The sequence below is a fragment of the Globicephala melas genome, chromosome 14 (assembly GCF_963455315.2).
Source record: "Globicephala melas chromosome 14, mGloMel1.2, whole genome shotgun sequence".
NCBI lineage: Eukaryota > Metazoa > Chordata > Mammalia > Artiodactyla > Delphinidae > Globicephala > Globicephala melas.
The window spans coordinates 17,465,515-17,484,343 of NC_083327.1; the positions used below are offsets into that span (position 1 = coordinate 17,465,515).

The following is an 18,829-nucleotide window of genomic DNA, read 5'->3' on the forward strand; positions in this document are numbered from 1 at the left end:
ACCACCACCACCCCCGCCACTTTCCCCCTTGGTGTCCATACGTTTGTTCTCTACATCTGTGTCTCTCTTTCTGCCCTGTAAACCAGTTCATCTATACCATTTTTCTAGATTCCACATATATGTGTTAATATACGATATTTGTTTTTCTCTTTCTAACTGACTTCACTCTCTATAACAGTCTCTAGGTCCATCCACATCTCCGCAGATGACCCAATTTCGTTCCTTTTCATGGCTGAGTGATATTCCATTGTGTATATGTACCACATCTTCTTTATCCATTCGTCTGTCGATGGGCATTTAGGTTGCTTCCATGACCTGGCTATTGTAAATAGTGCTGCAGTGAACACTGGGGTGCATGTGTCTTTTTGAATTACGATTTTCTCAGGGTATATGTCCAGTAGTGGGATTGCTGGGTCATATGGTAATTCTATTTTTAGTTTTTTAAGGAACCTCCATACTGTTCTCCATAGTGGCTGTATCAGTTTACATTCCCACCAACAGTGCAAGAGGGTTCCCTTTTCTCCACACCCTCTCCAGCATTTGTTGCTTGTAGATTTTCTGATGATGCCCATTCTAACTGGTGTGAGGTGATACCTCATTGTGGTTTTGATTTGCATTTCTCTAATGATTAGTGATGGTGAGCAGCTTTTCATGTGCTTCTTGGCCATCTGTATGTCTTCTTTGGAGAGATGTCCATTTAGGTCTTCTGCCCATTTTTGGATGGGGTTGTTTGTTTTTTTGATATTGAGCTGCATGAGCTGTTTATATATTTTGGAGATTAATCCTTTGTCCGTTCGTTTATTTGAAAATATTTTTTCCCATTCTGAGGGTTGTCTTTTGGTCTTGTTTATAGTTTCCTTTGCTGTGCAAAAGCTTTTAAGTTTCATTAGGTCCCATTTGTTTATTTTTTTTATTATTTCCATTACTCTAGGAGGTGGGTCAAAAAAGATCTTGCTGTGAATTATGTCATAGAGGGTTCTTCCTGTGTTTTCCTCTAAGAGTTTTAAAGTGTCTGGTCTTACATTTAGGTCTTTAATCCATTTTGAGTTTATTTTTGTGTATAGTGTTACGGAGTGTTCTAATTTCATTCTTTTACATGTACCTGTCCAGTTTTCCCAGCACCACTTATTGAAGAGGCTGTCTTTTCTCCATTGTATATCCTTGCCTCCTTTCTCATAGATTAGTTAACCATAGGTGTGTGGGTTTATCTCTGGGCTTTCTATCCTGTTCCATTGATCTATATTTCTGTTTTTGTGCCAGTACCATATTGTCTTGATGACTGTAGCTTTGTAGTATAGTCTGAAGTCAGGGAGTCTGATTCCTCCAGCTCCATTTTTTTCCATTCAAGACTGCTTTGGCTATTTGGGGTCTTTTGTGTCTCCATGCAAATTTTAAGATTTTTTGTTCTAGTTCTGTAAAAAATGCCATTGGTAATTTGGTAAGGATTACATTGAATCTGTAGATTGCTTTGGGTAGTATAGTCATTTTCACAATATTGATTCTTTCAATCCAAGAACAATTTCTATGTGATTTCCATTAACACATTTTCATTATCTAATACCAAATACTGGTCTTTCTAAATAATTTATTTTTCCATTATTCTATCCATTGTTATCTTAACAGTTAATCTTTTCCAAATAATCCCAAAAATGATATAATATTTTTCTTGTAGAAATAATTTTTTTAGGTCCTTAAAATTTTTAATCTAATAAACCAGCTTTTTAGGTGTTGATAAATTCATTTGGGATTAATGTGTAATTTCTGGGAGCAAAAGCAAAGTATATAGTGCCATAAAATTGGTTTTGACTACTGTGTACTTATATATTAAAATGAGGGGGAAAGTGCTTCCTATACTCAGAATATCATAACATGCACATTATTAGGTTTTTCCATCCCCTGTTATAAAATAATCTAGTAAACTGATTACCTAAACTAAATAATAACTTATGTGGCAGCATGAGATGATCCTTTAGGTTTAATATTTCTTTATATATTTAAGTATTTTCCACTTTTCTACTTCCATAAAAAACACAGCTTATTTCATTGGGTGTTGGAGTTCTGTGAACATTGAACATAATACAACATAATACTCTGTCTTAAATAACTACTTTGTTCATACTAAAATCACTTAATACCTTCAAAGAATAATAAAATAATCTCTCATATTCATCCTCAGAAAATAAGGATGGAAGCACATGCAAAATTTGCAGTTCTTTGGCATCTAACGAGGGACCTCCATATAAATAAGTCTTCATCTTTTGCACGGTCTTTTGACAGGTTGGTTACATTTTATATTCTGATATCTTAATGTTTCTTTTCGTGAATCCCCTGGCCTATTTGGTAGGGGAGAGAGAGCAGGTATAGGAGAGAGCAACTTGCGATTTTATAAAGAGAATTTATAAATTATTTTTTAAAATCTAAGCTGTATTAAAAGGCATGGCATTTTCATTTATCTAACAGATTTTCACCTTTCATGCTCTGGAGCACCCAGTGCCCCTTCCTTTCATTGGATGACTTCATCAAGTTACTTCTGTGTGCCAGGAGCCATTCTAGGTGTCAGGGTTACAGCAACAGATACAGCCTGCTTGAGTTCACATTCAGTGAAATTTCATATAAACAGTAGATTGTGTAAGTGTTTCTCTAGTAATCATTCTCAGTCTTCTGCCTGAACCAGACCTTAAAATCTACAGCAAAAATACTGACAAAGCGCTTCCATGGATTAAAACAATCTGTAGTTAACTGCCTGAGAGTTTGTCTAGACTACATAGATGACCCATACCCCAAATATGAGATTTGCAGTAACTTCCAAGGAGATGCCATTTATAGGTAAATTTACATACATTGGCATAGATAGCAGTCTCACCAGCAAGTCTCATAGAGGTGGCCCCAAATCTAACTACACTGAAGCCCCACTCAGGATCAGATGTGGACTCTACTGGATGTTATTTCAGCTGGTGATTTCACGCAGCATCACCATTTTAAAACGGTCTGCTGTTGAACCCCTGTAATGAACTGGTCCCTGGGCCTAGGTGCTTTACAAATACCATCTGTAATTTAATGACCGCCTGTCCTCATCACGTGAGGCAGTGAAGGCCCCAGTGAAGTTAAGTGATTTGCCGAAGATCGTTATACACGAGGTGAAGTGGATGGCCCAGATTTGAATCTTAGGTTGTCTGATTCCAAACTATACCTCCACACCTTTCACCTTGAATTAAGCACATTGCTTTCAACTGGTAAAGAGAATGGGCGCAGTGGGGCACAGACCAACATGAAAGTAGTGTTGACTTGCAGATGGTTCAGTATTTGGTGATGTGAACAGTAATATGTTGCTAAAACAAGACTAATGGTCTAAGGGTTTTTTTTTTCTGTTTTTTAGTATTTTTCTTTTAAAAGTAATGTATGCTTGTGAAATTTCAAAAAACACAAGAAAAGAGAAAAAACTATTTCTCCTTTCTTATTGTATCTACTGAGACTGGGGATTAAGATTATTAAAATACTGTGGTCAAAAGTTATTCTGAAGTATGATTACTTTAAAATAGTTAATTCAAAGCAAGAAACACAACTTATCGTAATGTTAATTTTAGAAAAATTAGAGTGTTAAAATTAAAGTAGGTATTTTGCTCTTTGTTTTAATTATTGGTGTTTATTTTAGGTCACTGTTCATCATGTTAGATAGCCTTAACAGTCTCGATGGTTCCACCAGCTCTGTGGGACAAGCCTGGCTGAACCAAGTCCTGCAAAGACATGATATTGCAAGAGTTTTGGAACCACTGCTATTGCTCTTGCTTCATCCCAAAACTCAGAGGGTTTCAGTGCAGCGGGTACAAGCAGAACGTTATTGGAATAAGGCCCCCTGTTATCCCGGAGAAGAGAATGACAAGCATTTCATGCAAAACTTTTCCTGCAATAATGGTGAATATCACACGGAAGTAGAACAACTTTATTTAGAATTAAATTATTAAAATAAAATGAAAGGCGGACACAACAGTGATTGTCAGGAGAACCAAACGTGAGAATTTCTCCCTGCGCTGATTTTCTCCCCTCCTCATGGACTAGCAGTGCTCACATGGGCTGTGTCAGTATGTACCTTATCAGTGACCATCACAGGGGACTTAGATGTCTGTTATCAGTTGCTTCTTTCAGGGGAGGACTCAGCCCAGCTCTGGTCAGAAACATTCTTCAGTATTAATAAATAACCTTCAGAGTTTATAATGCTGGCCCTGCAAGGCTCTGTAGACACTTCACTGGGAATCTTTAGTAAGCTTATCATGCACTTCATATTTCATGCATCATTTTCCTCATCTGTAAAATAGGAATGATAATACCCATCTCTCAGGGCTTCATTGTGAATGTCAGATACAGTAATGTTTGTGACATATTTAGTGCAGAGACTAGTGTGTTTGATAAATATTCTCTATTGCTAGAATAAAGTCCACACTTCACAAATTGCCAAATGATACCCTCTGTAATACACTGATAATGGCCCCCTTAGGTTAATATACCTTAGGGACAAAGGACTCAATATTTCATTTGTATCTCTTGTCAAATAATCCTGGGAGGTCAGTAATGAAAGGTCATTTGACCGAGCAGGAAGCTGATGCTTAGAAGGCTGTGGCTTTCTCAAAGTCCCACAGCTGGTAAGTGGTTAAGCTAGAACTAAACTGTCGTGCTCCTACTTCATCTTTAGTGTGTTTCTACAGAGCCTTGGTTCCTTTCTCTAACTACCTTTCCACTGCTTCCCCTGAATCTTCTAAGAACATGCTCTACCCTGCTTATTGCCAGAACTCTTGTGTTAGCGCTTTGCCTGCCATAGTTCCTGCCTGTCAGCTGAATTCTCATCTGTCCTCTGAGATCATTCTCAGACCTAACCTGTGGTGTCATGATGCTTTTCCTAAATTTGAAGCATCTGATTTTGCACTGCTTGCATGGAACTAAGCCTCTCTAAAAGAATGTCCCCAAAAAAGTACCGAAATGGATGTTTGTGATGCCCTGCTAGTTTTAAACTTCTTAGAGAGAACAGTGATGTCTTTTCCTTACTTCACCCTCCTGTCCTGGTTTAGGGCCTTACTCAAACTATATAATTCATAAATGCTTGTTGAATTTTATTAAAATCAAGAAGATTATGTATTTATATATTAACTATATACTAAATGATTTTAAAAGGATGTCGTATTTGGGGATAAGGGCAAAGTTTTATATTTTATCTGTTAAATGTGCTGTTTTGTTTAATTCAGTTGAATAATAGGCCTTCTAGTATTGAATTGTCTATTAAATTCTAGTTAATGGTCATCTACATAATTTTCTAACTTAAGTCTAGCATATTAATAAATATTTTAATAGGAAAATATAAGGAGGTAATGAAAGTAATGATTAAAAATCTTGTTCAGTCTACATTTCAGTTATTTTAATATATTTTATATTTTTCCTTTACTCTTTTTCTCATATGCCAGTAAGCCAAGTACAACTCATTGCATCGAAAGGAAATGGTGAAAAGACGCTTACCATGGATGAAATAGAGAACTTCAGTCTTACTGTTAATCCATTAAGTGACAGACTGTCCCTTCTAAGTACCAGCAGTGAGACAATTCCAATGGTTGTATCTGATTTTGATCTTCCAGACCAACAGATAGAAATACTTCAGAGTTCTGACTCTGGATGTTCTCAGTCCTCTGGTGGGGACAACTTGAGTTACGAAGTTGATCCTGAAAACGTGAATGCACAAGAGGATTCCCAGATGCCAAACGCAGGCTCCCCAGATGATGATGTTCAGCAGGTAGTCTTTGACCTGATATGTAAAGTCGTAAGTGGCCTCGAAGCAGAATCTGCGTCAGTGCCATCTCAGTTAGAAATTGAAGATATGCCCCCAAAGGACAACGATGTAGATCCAGGTGAGGAGATGATTAAAAGTGAAGACCAGTCCGCTCAGCAGAGTCAGATTGCTTTGCCGAGTAACGAAAATTCTCGGTTTTTGTCTGTGTCTGCAGAGGAAGGCTGTGAGTGTGTGCCAAATGGAATCTCCAGAAATAGCTCCTCACCTTGTATTTCAGGAACCACACAGATTCTCCATGACTCTTCTGTTGCTGCTACAGAAACCAGATCTAGACAGAGAAGTCACAGCAGTATTCAGTTCAGCTTCAAAGAAAAATTATCAGAAAAAGTCTCAGAGAAAGAAACAATTGTTAAGGAGTCAGGTAAACAACCAGGAGCAAAACCTAAAGTAAAACTTGCCAGAAAAAAGGATGATGACAAGAAGAAAACTTCAAGTGAGAAACTCAAACAAACCAGTGTTTTCTTTAGTGATGGTCTGGATTTAGAGAACTGGTATAGCTGTGGAGAGGGAGAGATTTCCGAAATTGAGAGTGACATGGGTTCTCCAGGTTCACGGAGATCTCCCAATTTCAACATCCATCCACTCTATCAACATGTGCTTTTGTATCTGCAGTTGTATGATTCATCAAGGACTCTGTATGCTTTTTCTGCCATCAAGGCCATCTTGAAAACTAACCCCATTGCTTTTGTAAACGCCATTTCAACCACGAGTGTAAATAATGCATATACTCCTCAGCTGTCTCTGCTTCAGAACCTATTGGCCAGACACCGGATTTCTGTTATGGGCAAAGATTTTTATAGTCACATTCCTGTGGACTCGAATCATAATTTCCGGAGTTCTATGTACATAGAAATCCTTATTTCCCTCTGCTTATATTATATGCGTAGCCATTACCCAACTCATGTCAAGGTCACGTCACAAGATTTAATAGGCAATCGAAACATGCAGATGATGAGCATCGAAATTTTGACACTCCTCTTTACTGAGCTGGCAAAAGTCATCGAAAGCTCTGCGAAAGGTTTCCCTAGTTTTATCTCTGATATGTTATCTAAGTGCAAAGTTCAGAAAGTGATTCTTCACTGTTTGCTGTCATCTATCTTTAGTGCACAGAAATGGCACAGTGAAAAGATGGCAGGTAAGAACATGGTTGCTGTGGAAGAAGGTTTCTCAGAGGACAGCCTGATCAATTTCTCAGAAGATGAATTTGACAATGGCAGCACACTCCAGTCACAGCTTCTTAAAGTGCTTCAGAGGCTCATTGTTCTAGAACACAGGGTAATGACTATCCCTGAAGAGAATGAAACAGGTTTTGATTTTGTGGTATCTGATCTGGAACACATCAATCCCCATCAGCCCATGACTTCTCTTCAGTATTTGCATGCCCAGCCAATCACATCTCAAGGCATGTTCCTCTGTGCGGTGATACGAGCTTTACATCAGCACTGTGCTTGTAAGATGCACCCACAATGGATTGGTTTAATCACATCTACTCTGCCTTACATGGGAAAAGTTCTACAGAGAGTGGTTGTTTCTGTGACACTACAGCTTTGCAGAAATCTAGATAACCTAATTCAACAGTACAAATATGAAACAGGATTATCTGATAGTAGGTAAGGGTTGATTTTTAATTTTGTCATTATTAACATTTTTTACATATATTACTGCTTAATCATCTAGTAAGTCAGTTGCAGTTTGGGGAAGTAAATTAGTGGTTCTCATTAGGTTACAAACAGTATCTTATTTTCATAAAGAACATTGAGGAAGAGTATCAACAAAAGAATCAGGAGTGGAAAACAAGGAATATATAAACAGGACTTTTTTCTCCTAAGAGCTGAAATTAATTTTGATGCTCTTAACAGAGCTGGCAAAAGTAATAGAAAGCTCAGCAAAGGGTCTCCCTGGTTTTATCTGATATCTTTATCTAAGTGCAAATTAATTTCACACTAAAATTAATTTAAAATTACAAATCTTTTCCCATCTGATTTTACTTCTCATTCAGGATTTTCAGTTTGGTGGTGAATTTTATCTGTATCCCCAGGCCATGTTCAAAATTAATCTGTCAAAATTATCCAGATGTTTAATAGACTAGTGTCTGGTTTATCTCCTGTATAATCTCAGGTACTAGATATAAAATATAAGAAAACTGCCTGTATCCTTTAATATTGATATGCCTGCCATTACGTGGTTGCTAGAGATTTACTGGCTGTATTTATTTTGTGTAGAATTTATTATCCAAAAAGAACTTTAGTACATTTAATGTGACTCACTTATTTTATTAGATGAGGATATAAAAGCTCCTAATTTATTCACTTATTTATTTATATAATATTTATTGAGCACTTACTGTGTGCCTTTCACATGCTGGACATTTACTACTGATAAAACACAAACTTCTCTTTCACAGAACTTGTGTTCAAATGGATACATTTTATTTCAGGCCTCTGTGGATGGCATCAATTATTCCACCAGATATGATTCTTACCCTTTTGGAAGGGATCACAGCCATTATCCACTACTGTTTGTTGGACCCCACTACCCAGTATCACCAAGTAAGACTGCACAAATATTTGACTGCTTTTTAAAGATTATGAGGCCTAATAAGTCCCATTTGTAATCCTCAGGAAGTGATACATTTTCTTCCCCCAACTTCAATAGCTTTTGGTCAATGTAGACCAGAAACACCTGTTCGAAGCCCGCAGTGGAATCCTCTCGATCCTTCACATGATCATGTCCTCTGTGACACTGCTTTGGAGTGCACTGCATCAGGCCGATTCTTCGGAAAAGATACCCATTGCTGCATCCGCCTCTGTTACCACTATCAATCTTGGAGCCACAAAGGTTAGATGATTCACACTTCACCCTTGGCGCTCAAGAGGCTATTTGAGGATTCTCCCAAAGATTATGTTCTGAATTTGTGAATAATTTGAGTAGTATTTATGATTCTCTGCATGGATTGTGTAATTAGTTATCAAGTAATTTTTTTAGCCGTTTTATTGAGATGACATAACACAAAATTCACTCTTTTTAAGCATACATAATTCAATGTTTGTGTTTGTTTTGTTTTTTAGTAAATGTACAGAGCTGTAGTACTGTCTCCACAACCTAACGTTTGAGCGCACCCCTCACCACAGAAAGAGGCCTCCTGCCCATCTGCAGCCCCTCGGTTCCCATCCCTAACCACAATCAACCACTAATCTGTTTTCTGTACATCGATTTGCTTTTACCACTTACAGGCCATTTCCTGTAAATGGAATTATACATTATTTGGTCTTTTGTATCTAGTTTCTTTCATGTGACATAATATTTTTGAGGTTCATTCATACATGTTATAACTTTGTTCCTTTTTTTAGGACATTTCAAGCTGACATTTTAATATGCAGATCTCTCCTGGAAAACAGTTTAGCAATATGTACAGAGATCTTTAAGTTTCATAGTCTTTGACCTAGTAATCTACTTTAGTAATGAATTCTGAGGTAATCAAAATTATGTAAATATATACATAAAATATTATAGCCTTATCTAATGGCAGAAAAAAGAGAGATCCTAAACAATAAGGAAATGACTAAATAAATTATCTGTTCAGTGTTATATATTATGGAGCCACTAATGTCGTGGTTTTGAAGAATTCTTAGTGGATGGAAAGTGCTTAAAAGTTTAGTGGAACAGGGATGTTACATAATTAAACAAATATTGTATTTCTAATTATGTAAAAAAAATTTATCTGCAGAAAAAGGAATAAAGAAAATTCACGTGTTAATAGTGATTATCTTAATATGATGAGGTTAATCGTTGATTTAATAAAAGTGTTTTTCTTCTTATACTCTTAGGTATTTTCCAAATTTTCTACTTTATATTTAGAGGGAAATTATGTGATTGTTTAAAAGCGTGTTAGGCTATGGCAGGTTGTCAAATTGATATCCCTCAATTACCTCATCTTGCTCCTAGACCTGACTTCCTAGATCTGAGAGTCATGGGAGCACACCGGGCACTGCGGGGGAAGGGTAGAAATCGTTAGAAAATTGTATTTAAGTCCTGATGTTTGGATTCAACTATTATAGGGGTTTTTTTTTCCTTTTGAATTAAAATGACCATGGTTGCATCTCTTAACACTATTAAAGTTTCCTCTACCATTATGTAGGTAGTAAAACATACAAGTTCTGTATATTATTTCAAGAAAAACTAAAAGTGCAGTTATTAATGCTTCCATAATTTTTAATTCACTTGTCATTTGCTTAAATTTTTGTAGAACTTGAGACAGCAGATCCTAGAATTATTGGGGCCCATTTCAATGAATCATGGTGTTCACTTTATGGCTGCCATCGCCTTTGTATGGAATGAAAGAAGACAGAACAAAACCACCACTAGGACCAAGGTATGTATTTGTCTTTTCATTTGGTAAGCATATGGTGAGCACATGCTGATTTTCAATTCTCCATTAGTTGCAGTGGGGCTGGGATAGGGTGGGTGGTGGAAAGGCAACAAGTTTGTGTACAGGTTTAGATAATGATATATTGCCTAAATTTCTTAAATAAATGTAAAAGATATTTTATGTGAAGACAGGTAATTAATGTAATATTAAAACTGTAGCTGTATTTTACATAGAAATGGTAATATAATGCAATGTGTTTTTTAAATGATAGTCATTCAGGGTACAGGGCAAGAATATGGAGAGAAATTTTCATCTTGACTAGTTTTTTGTTACAACGTGACCTCTTAAATCATTTCTAAATGTAATTCATATGTTGTCTTTGGATTATGTATGTGAAAATTTTGTTGCTTTGTGGGTATGAAAGCTCAAAAAAGTGTTCTTGGACTTCACTGGTGGTCCAGTGGTTAAGAATCCACCTTCCAATGCACGGGATGCGGGTTCGATCCCTAGTTGGGGAACTAAGATCCCACATGCTGCGGGGCAACTAAGCCTGCGCACCACAACCAGAGAGCTCATATGCCGCAACTACAGAGTTCACATGCTCTGGAGCCCATGCACCACGACTAGAGAGAAACCCATGCGCCACGACTAGAGAGAAACCCGCACGCCACAACTAGAGAGGAGCCTGCGCGCCGCAACAAAAAGATCCCACGTACCACCGCTAAGACCCGATGCAGCCAAAAATAAATGAAATTAATAAATTTTTTTAATCTGAAAAGAAAAAAAGCTCAAAAAAGTGTTCTAGATTGGATATAAATACTAACTCATTAGAATACTAAGGCTATTAAATAATTTATGTTCTCATAAGATATATGATTTGTCCAGCTAAAGGTTTCTAATCTTATTTTTGTGCTGATTTCACATTACATATAGGCTGACATATCTAAAGTAATAAAAATAAACATTCCCACTTATATGACATTTTGCATGTGAGGATTCAGTAGTAGATATTACATTGGACAGAACTGAGATCCTAGACTATTTAAAATCAGTCAAGCACACGTGGTTTAATATGGCATATTGAACACATGCATTTTTCTCTGCTTTCTTCCCAAAAATGAGAGTAAAAAAATTTTTAATGGCAAAACCCACAATGACAAAGAAATTGGGAGAGGTCACCACAAAAAAATAAGAGTCAACAACATTTTGCAAGATGAAAAACACGTGTCTGAGTTGTAATTGACTTAGATATCAGTATCAGCTTCTCTGCTCTACTAAGTTGCTGCAAGAAGGGGTTCAATTCCCACTGTAAAAACTATAGACAGTTTCTGGAAGTAGAAGTATCAGGTACTTCTTAAAGGCAGAGAGTTAGGATGGGGCTGAAATCTGGAGGACTGATTGAGAGTTTATAGATCCCTTTTTCCCAACCCAAGCAACCAACCACCCACTTCTCTTACCCTATCCCATCAGGAGACTGGAGTCAAGTTTACTATGTGAAGAGTTTATCGACAGAGGCTCTTGGGCTTACCTGGTGGTGCAGTGGTTAAGAATCCACCTGCCAATGCAGGGGACATGGGTTCGAGCCCTGGTCCGGAAAGATCCCACATGCTGCAGAGCAACTAAACCCGTGCGCTACAACTACTGAGCCTGTATTCTAGAGCCCACGAGCCACAACTACTGAGCCCATGCACCACAACTACTGATGCCCACGCACCACAGCTACTGATGCCCACACGCCTAGAGCTCGTGCTCCACAACAAGAGAAATCACTGCAATGAGAAGCCCGTGCACCGCAATGAAGAGTAGCGCCCGCTCACCACAACTAGAGAAAGCCTGCTCGCAGCAACAAAGACCCAACGCAACCAAAAATTAATTAATTAATTTTTAAAAAAAAGAGGGGCTCTTGACCCAAGGGCATAAGGTTGACACAAGTAGAAATTAGACTTCATGCTGAAACCAGCATTCAAAAGTCTACATTTTGAAAAATGGGAATCACCCTCACCCCAGTGAGATGGCAGGAAGTTACTGTGTCCCTCAGGTAGCAGTTTGGAGGATTCCTCTCTAGGAAAATGACCTGACCAAGAAAAAAGATCTATAGCTACTGAAGTTTTTGAGTCTCCTAGCAAAAACAAACTAGGCTGCTATCACCACACAGGAAGGCCCACCTATCCAGTAGTCCTGTGCACAAATGCTTGAGTTCCCATCATGTTTTACTTTCTTTTTGAAAGGCAATAGTAGCATAGTTGTTAAGAGTGCAGACTTTGAAACCAGATCTCTGGGGTTCAAATATTGACTTCTCCACTCACTAACTATATGACTTCTTCAGGGTAGCAGTACTACTTCATGGGGTTGTGAGAATCAGAAAGAAAGTGAGAGAGAGAGAGAGAGGGAGGAAGGGAAGAAGGAAAAATATATATGTGGCACTTACCAATGCACAGCACTTAATAAGCACTCTGTAAATATATATATAGTTATATTATTATTACTCACATTTAAAATTGATAGAGAGCCAACTCATATGAAGAAAGTCTCAAAAAATTAGACAAAGACCGAAACAACTAAATAGAGAAAGTCAAAAGAAACAATGCATGTAACAGAAGAAAATGTAAATAATAATAATGTCCTTCAAGAGGTAAAACCATATTGCATCCATGAAATAAGAAGAGATAAGAAAGACTATTGCAAAATTTTTAAGTTATCTTGAATGTTAAAAAATTTTATAGCAGAAGCAAAACAAAATCAGTTATAAGGGTTGGAAAGTGAAAGTAGATAAATACCAAATATAGGATGTAAATTTAGAGATATGGAAAATAGGTGAAAGGAGATTTAAAAATTACGGAAATGATACCGGAGGCTCAAGATCTTTTTGAAGAAAGAAGGAATAGAAAAAATGAAGGAAGAAAAGTATCTAAGAAATAGTACAAGGAAATCCCGCAGAAATGAAGGAAATGAGTTGCTGCAGGCACTGTAAAAAGAGATATGTCTACACAAAGATCAGCAAGTAATTTCAAAACACCGAAGATAAAAAGGAGATCTTACAGGGGCTTCCCTGGTGGTGCAGTGGTTGAGAGTCCGCCTGCTGATGCAGGAGACACGGGTTCGTGCCCCGGTCCGGGAGGATCCCACATGTTGCGGAGCGGCTGGGCCCGTGAGCCATGGCCGCTGAGCCTGCACGTCCGGAGCCTGTGCTCCGCAACGGGAGGGGCCACAACAGTGAGAGGCCCGCGTACCGCAAAAAAATAAATAAAAATAAAAAAGAAATTAAAAAAAAAGATCTGACAGTCTTCTAAAGAGAAAATACTGGTCATATTCAATGGAATAATGATAAGACTTGTCAACAGCAGCACTAGAAATTATGATGGGAAAATTAGTTTCAATCTATAATTCTAACCGAGCCAAACTGTCACTCAAGTGAGTTTTGACCATGAAGTGTCTCAAAAAAACAAAAAAATTGTGATCAATTCACCCTTTCTCAGCTATTGTAAGATGTATCTCCACCAGAGGAGGAAAAAAACAAGAAAGAAGGCAACATGGGGTCCAAGAAATAGGAGTTCCGACACAGAAGAAAAGGAAAGGGAATCTTTAAGACTGATGGTCACAGGAGAGATATCAAGATGATACTGTATAGCAAGCCTAGAGAGTACCAACCCAAGTAGAAGGTAGAGAGATTAATTATCTGATGTTTTTGAATACGCAATTACAGGACATTTACTGTCTTTGGCATGTTTGTGGATGAACATGTGATAGAGAAAACCAAGCAAACAAAAATAGTGCAAACACACAAATGCATGTGTATGTGCACACACACTTCTATTAAACACATTGTGACAATTAAGGAAGTTTTTTTTATAAAGGTAGAAAAATCCAACTGAAGTCATACTGCTTAATGATAACCATGTTTTCTTGTATATACTATCAGAATTTTAAACACATTTACATATAAAATATTATGAATACGGGTATTGTATTCCTTTGATGTATATTCATTTATTTCATCCATCTGCTGGTTGATATACAATTATTCATACATCTTTTATTTTTTTCATCATGATTTTAGTGCAAAGAGGAAATTTATATACAAAATATGCATAAATAATTCTTCATATCATAAACAACTCTGAAATGAATGAAAGTGCATACATAGTTCATCACATCCAGTGTTTCTTTGTGGAAGTCCTTAAAAAATTAAATTAAAAACAATCATATTTCTTTGAGGCAGATTATTTTATTAATCTAGACTCGTTGAACCTTATCATTGGAATGAATAATGAAAACTATTTTAAAGATTGGCAAAAGAAAACAGTTTAACTCTAGGGAAAACAAAAAGTCATACAAGAAAAGACATGCAGTGATAATACACAGCATAACCATAAGTAGTCATGTGAACCCTAGATGTTGATTTAAATGAAGTTATGATGTAACTACGTTGGGAGGATAGGGAGAAAAGTGTAAGAGAGCTAAACCTTTGTCTTCTAAAGTAGGAAGTCAGTAGATGATGTGTAAAATTAAAGAAAATATGGTGAAGGAGGAAAAGTAATAAGAGTGTATATTACTCAGAAATGATAGAAAAGAGCTAAGAGCTGAGCATTGTTGCTTTGGGGCATGAGAAGTGCGAGGGCACTGCTATTTTGTCTTAAAAGGCTTGTTGTCCTATTTGATTTTTTGAAATGAGGTACAGGTATTATATGGATAAAAAAAGAAATTTTACCTAAAGAAGAGGCCATAAAATATTCTCTTGATTCTGTGATGTGTCTTAAAAGACTTAAATATACACGTACATAAGTGAATACAATGATGTGTTCTCCAGGTTATTCCTGCAGCCAGTGAAGAACAGCTCTTACTAGTAGAACTGGTTCGTTCAATCAGTGTCATGAGAGCAGAAACTGTCATACAGACGGTGAAGGAAGTTTTAAAGCAGCCGCCAGCCATAGCCAAGGACAAGGTAAGAAGAACTTTGATTTGTTGACAGTTGTATTTCGGAAATGACCCTGGTAGGTAAGATATTTTTTGTACAATACATACTTTTATTTAAAAGGATTGCAGAAATGACTGCATGTGTTCCTCGAATCACCCTAATAAAAACAGTTCTCAGCATCTGCAGTGACTTGCTGTGTGATCATCCCTGTGGCCAGTGAAGAGCAGTTCACTGCTTGTAGCTCTCCAGATGTACGTCTAAGGCAGTTAGGGGCTGTGGGACCAAATTCTTAGGTGAGATTTTTCTGGTCATGTAAAGGAAGAGCACAGAAGCCAGAGCCCAAGGTCTGTTTACCTCAGTTGTTGCCTTTTTCACAGCTTCGTACTGCATTCTCTTCAGAATGAATGTCTCAAGTCTGTAAACTCCCCACATTTTGCCATAACCTTAGTGCTAGTCAGTGTCATTTCTTGACCATGTACAAACTGTGCTGTGCGAGGGCTGCCAAAAAATGAGTAACGGAGTCTCTACATTCACAATGCATTGTCTCTAGCTAGGCAGACATAAAAGTCTACAAATTACTAAAGTTATGGACTTCTCTACTTTTTTTGCTCTTTGTTCCAGAACACTAAGAGGTCCTATTTTCTTAAAAACTATTTACCAACTGAAAACAGTAGATTTTAAGCCAAGGCAAAATAGACCTAATCACTTCCTTAAAAGAATTATTACACATACCTGAAAATATTATTTTTTCTGTTGCCTGAAGAGTGTATTACTTGTGTGTGTGAATAGCCAGTGTCCTTATTAACTTTTTTTTCCTACCATGAGTTTATTTTTATTTTATTTATTTTTAACATCTTTATTGGAGTATAATTGCTTTACAATGGTGTGTTAGTTTCTGCTTTATAACAAAGTGAATCAGTTATACATATACATATGTCCCCATATCTGTTCCCTCTTGCATCTCTCTCCCTCCCACCCTCCCTATCCCACCCCTCTAGGTGGTCACAAATCACCGAGCTGATCTCCCTGTGCTATGCGGCTGCTTCCCACTAGCTATCTATTTTACATTTGGTAGTGTATATATGTCCATGCTACTCTCTCACTTTGTCCCAGCTTACCCTTCCCCCTCCCCGTGTCCTCAAATCCATTCTCTAATAGGTCTGCATCTTTATTCCCGTCTTGCCCCTAGGTTCTTCTGATCACTGTTTTTTCTTTTTTTTTTAGATTCCATATATATGTGTTAGCATACGGTATTTGTTTTTCTCCTTCTGACTTACTTCACTCTGTATGACAGTCTCTAGGTCCATCCACCTCACTACAAATAACTCAGTTTCGTTCCTTTTTATGGCTGAGTAATATTCCATTGTATACATGTACCACATCTTCTTTATCCATTCATCTGTTGGTGGACACTTAGGTTGCTTCCATGTCCTGGCTATTGTAAATAGAGCTGCAATGAACATTTTGGTACATGACTCTTTTTGAATTATAGTTTTCTCAGGGTATATGTCCAGTAGTGGGTTTGCTGGGTTGTATCGTAGTTCTATTTTTAGTTTTTTTAAGGAACCTCCATACTGTTCTCCATGATGGCTGTATCAATTTACATTCCCACCAACAGTGCAAGAGGGTTCCCTTTTCTCCACACCCTCTCCAGCATTTATTGTTTCTAGATTTTTTGATGATGGCCATTCTGACTGGTGTGAGATGATATCTCATTGTAGTTTTGATTTGCATTTCTCTAATGATTAATCATGTTGAGCATTCTTTCATGTGTTTGTTGGCAATCTGTACGTCTTCTTTGGAGAAATGTCTATTTAGGTCTTCTGCCCATTTTTGGATTGGGTTGTTTGTTTTTTTGATATTGAGCTGCATGAGTTGCTTGTATGTTTTGGAGATTAATCCTCCTATTAACTTTTTAACAATTTCCTTACTGTTCTGAAATCACCTCTGGGGCATTTGTGGTAGGATTTTAAATTTGCATGTGAAAGCTCAATTCAGCATAATATTTTGAGCATCTACTTGTGCCCGAGATATTGGGCTAAGTGTGAAGGATATAAAAACAAATAAGAGCAAATTCTACACCTCTCACCTGCTGCGCCCCCTGCTCTCAATATACTAAATTCTGAATTTTTCTTTATATGGTAAAAGGGGAAGTTTTCAAGGGAATAGTTCATACTAAAAAGTAACGAATTGGTAAATTTTAGTGGACATCAGTATTATTTTCTTGCCAGTTACTGATTTTTAAGGACAGTTGTGTTCTTTTTATTATATGTTACACTCAGCACTACCTTTAGTTAAAGATTACATTTTAGGCTGTTAGGAGTTAGTTCAAATTTGGGACAACTACACTAATTTAACAGAAACGTGTGGTAAAATAGATTTAAATTCCCATTTCATAAAAACTTTCAACCTAATTCTGATAGCCCCAGCCAAGCATAGGCTGATTAAAATAAAAATAGTGTTGACGCTTACAGAGTGAATGGATCATTAAAAGTAATGACTGGGGTATCAACTTCGGCTATGGGATTGGGGCGGGGGACTGAGAATAGTTTGATTTCTTCTGTCCATTTTCAACTTTTTAAATAGCTTTTGTTCTGTGTTTTCCCTACTACATGGAAGAGAGCTGTGTGGTTTTTATGACAACCTAGTGTTTGATTTTGTTTGCTTTTCATTTTTTAATTTAAAATTGGCAGTAAAATACAGAGTAGTTGCAACTATGAAAAGGAGAGGCAGCATTTTTCTTCACTATAAAACTGATTTCTTTTGTTTATAGAAACATCTTTCTCTGGAAGTCTGCATGCTTCAGTTTTTCTATGCTTACATTCAAAGGTAAGATAACTGATGTGGATCTCTCCTCATTTCATTTAGCAGTGTATAAAAGTTAGGAAATATAGGACAAAAGCACCTGAATTCTTTCAAGAAGTTGCTTATTTTTTTCTTTCTAAAACTAAAAGAACTAATAGTAGAAACAGAAAAACATTGTTTACGGATATACTAATAAAGGTCATTGGTCTCTTAATGACCCAGTCATGCAAATCCTAGGAACATAAACACCTAAGTGTATTAAAGATACACTGGACATTAAAACAGTGAATTGTAAGAAAATCATTTACATATGAATGAAAAGCTATATCCTACTCTTGAAACCATGCCTACTGCCACTAAATCCATTATTTTGATATAGGCGAACACATGGTAATCTAATCTGTTTTTAATGTTAGGAATGATGATATGAAAATATCTTCTTTTTGTGGTATTCCAGTTTTGCATTTAACTGACAACTGAACAGAAGTTAGTTGATTTGAGTTTTGATAAACTTCTTACTTAAGAACCTGAATCTTAATCCTCCCGTATAGGGTAGTTTCCATTTTAATCATCAAGCTTGGCAACAGTCTGTGATCTATGATTAACATTTATAAAGTTAGGTTAAACTGGTTGTGATTTAGTGCAAGGACTGCCTAAAAGCTGAATTTAGGTTACATAGAGAGGAGTTAGGGTTAAGGTCAGCCGGAAACAGAGGTAATAATCTTAATTTCTCTAGAGGTGATTGATATTCAGGATAGATTGACGGCTCTCCCTTAGGTGAGATAGAGACTCATAGGTGAAAGCAAAAGAGCCAATATGAGAGAGATGTGGAGAGAATAGGATTGAGTAGGTAACTATGATGGCAGAGATTTATTGCAGTTGTATTGCAGTTGTATTTTACTTTTGAGAG

The 18,829-nt window shown here is 36.9% G+C and overlaps 1 protein-coding gene across 13 annotated transcripts in view; it reads left to right on the forward strand.

Moving 5' to 3' along the window:
• The window catches only part of DOP1A (DOP1 leucine zipper like protein A), a 122,394-nt gene that overhangs the window by 72,409 nt on the left and 31,156 nt on the right, over positions 1–18,829 (forward strand). For 12 of the 13 annotated variants that reach the window (XM_060283797.1, XM_060283795.1, XM_060283796.1 and 9 more), the window contains 8 exons: positions 2,177–2,277; positions 3,653–3,912; positions 5,451–7,440; positions 8,268–8,379; positions 8,486–8,668; positions 10,077–10,202; positions 15,007–15,141; positions 17,888–17,943. In XM_060283797.1, the coding sequence (XP_060139780.1) occupies positions 2,177–2,277; positions 3,653–3,912; positions 5,451–7,440; positions 8,268–8,379; positions 8,486–8,668; positions 10,077–10,202; positions 15,007–15,141; positions 17,888–17,943 (2,963 nt within the window). The remainder of the gene's footprint in view (positions 1–2,176; positions 2,278–3,652; positions 3,913–5,450; positions 7,441–8,267; positions 8,380–8,485; positions 8,669–10,076; positions 10,203–15,006; positions 15,142–17,887; positions 17,944–18,829) is intronic. The other variant, XM_060283804.1, reaches the window with a different exon arrangement.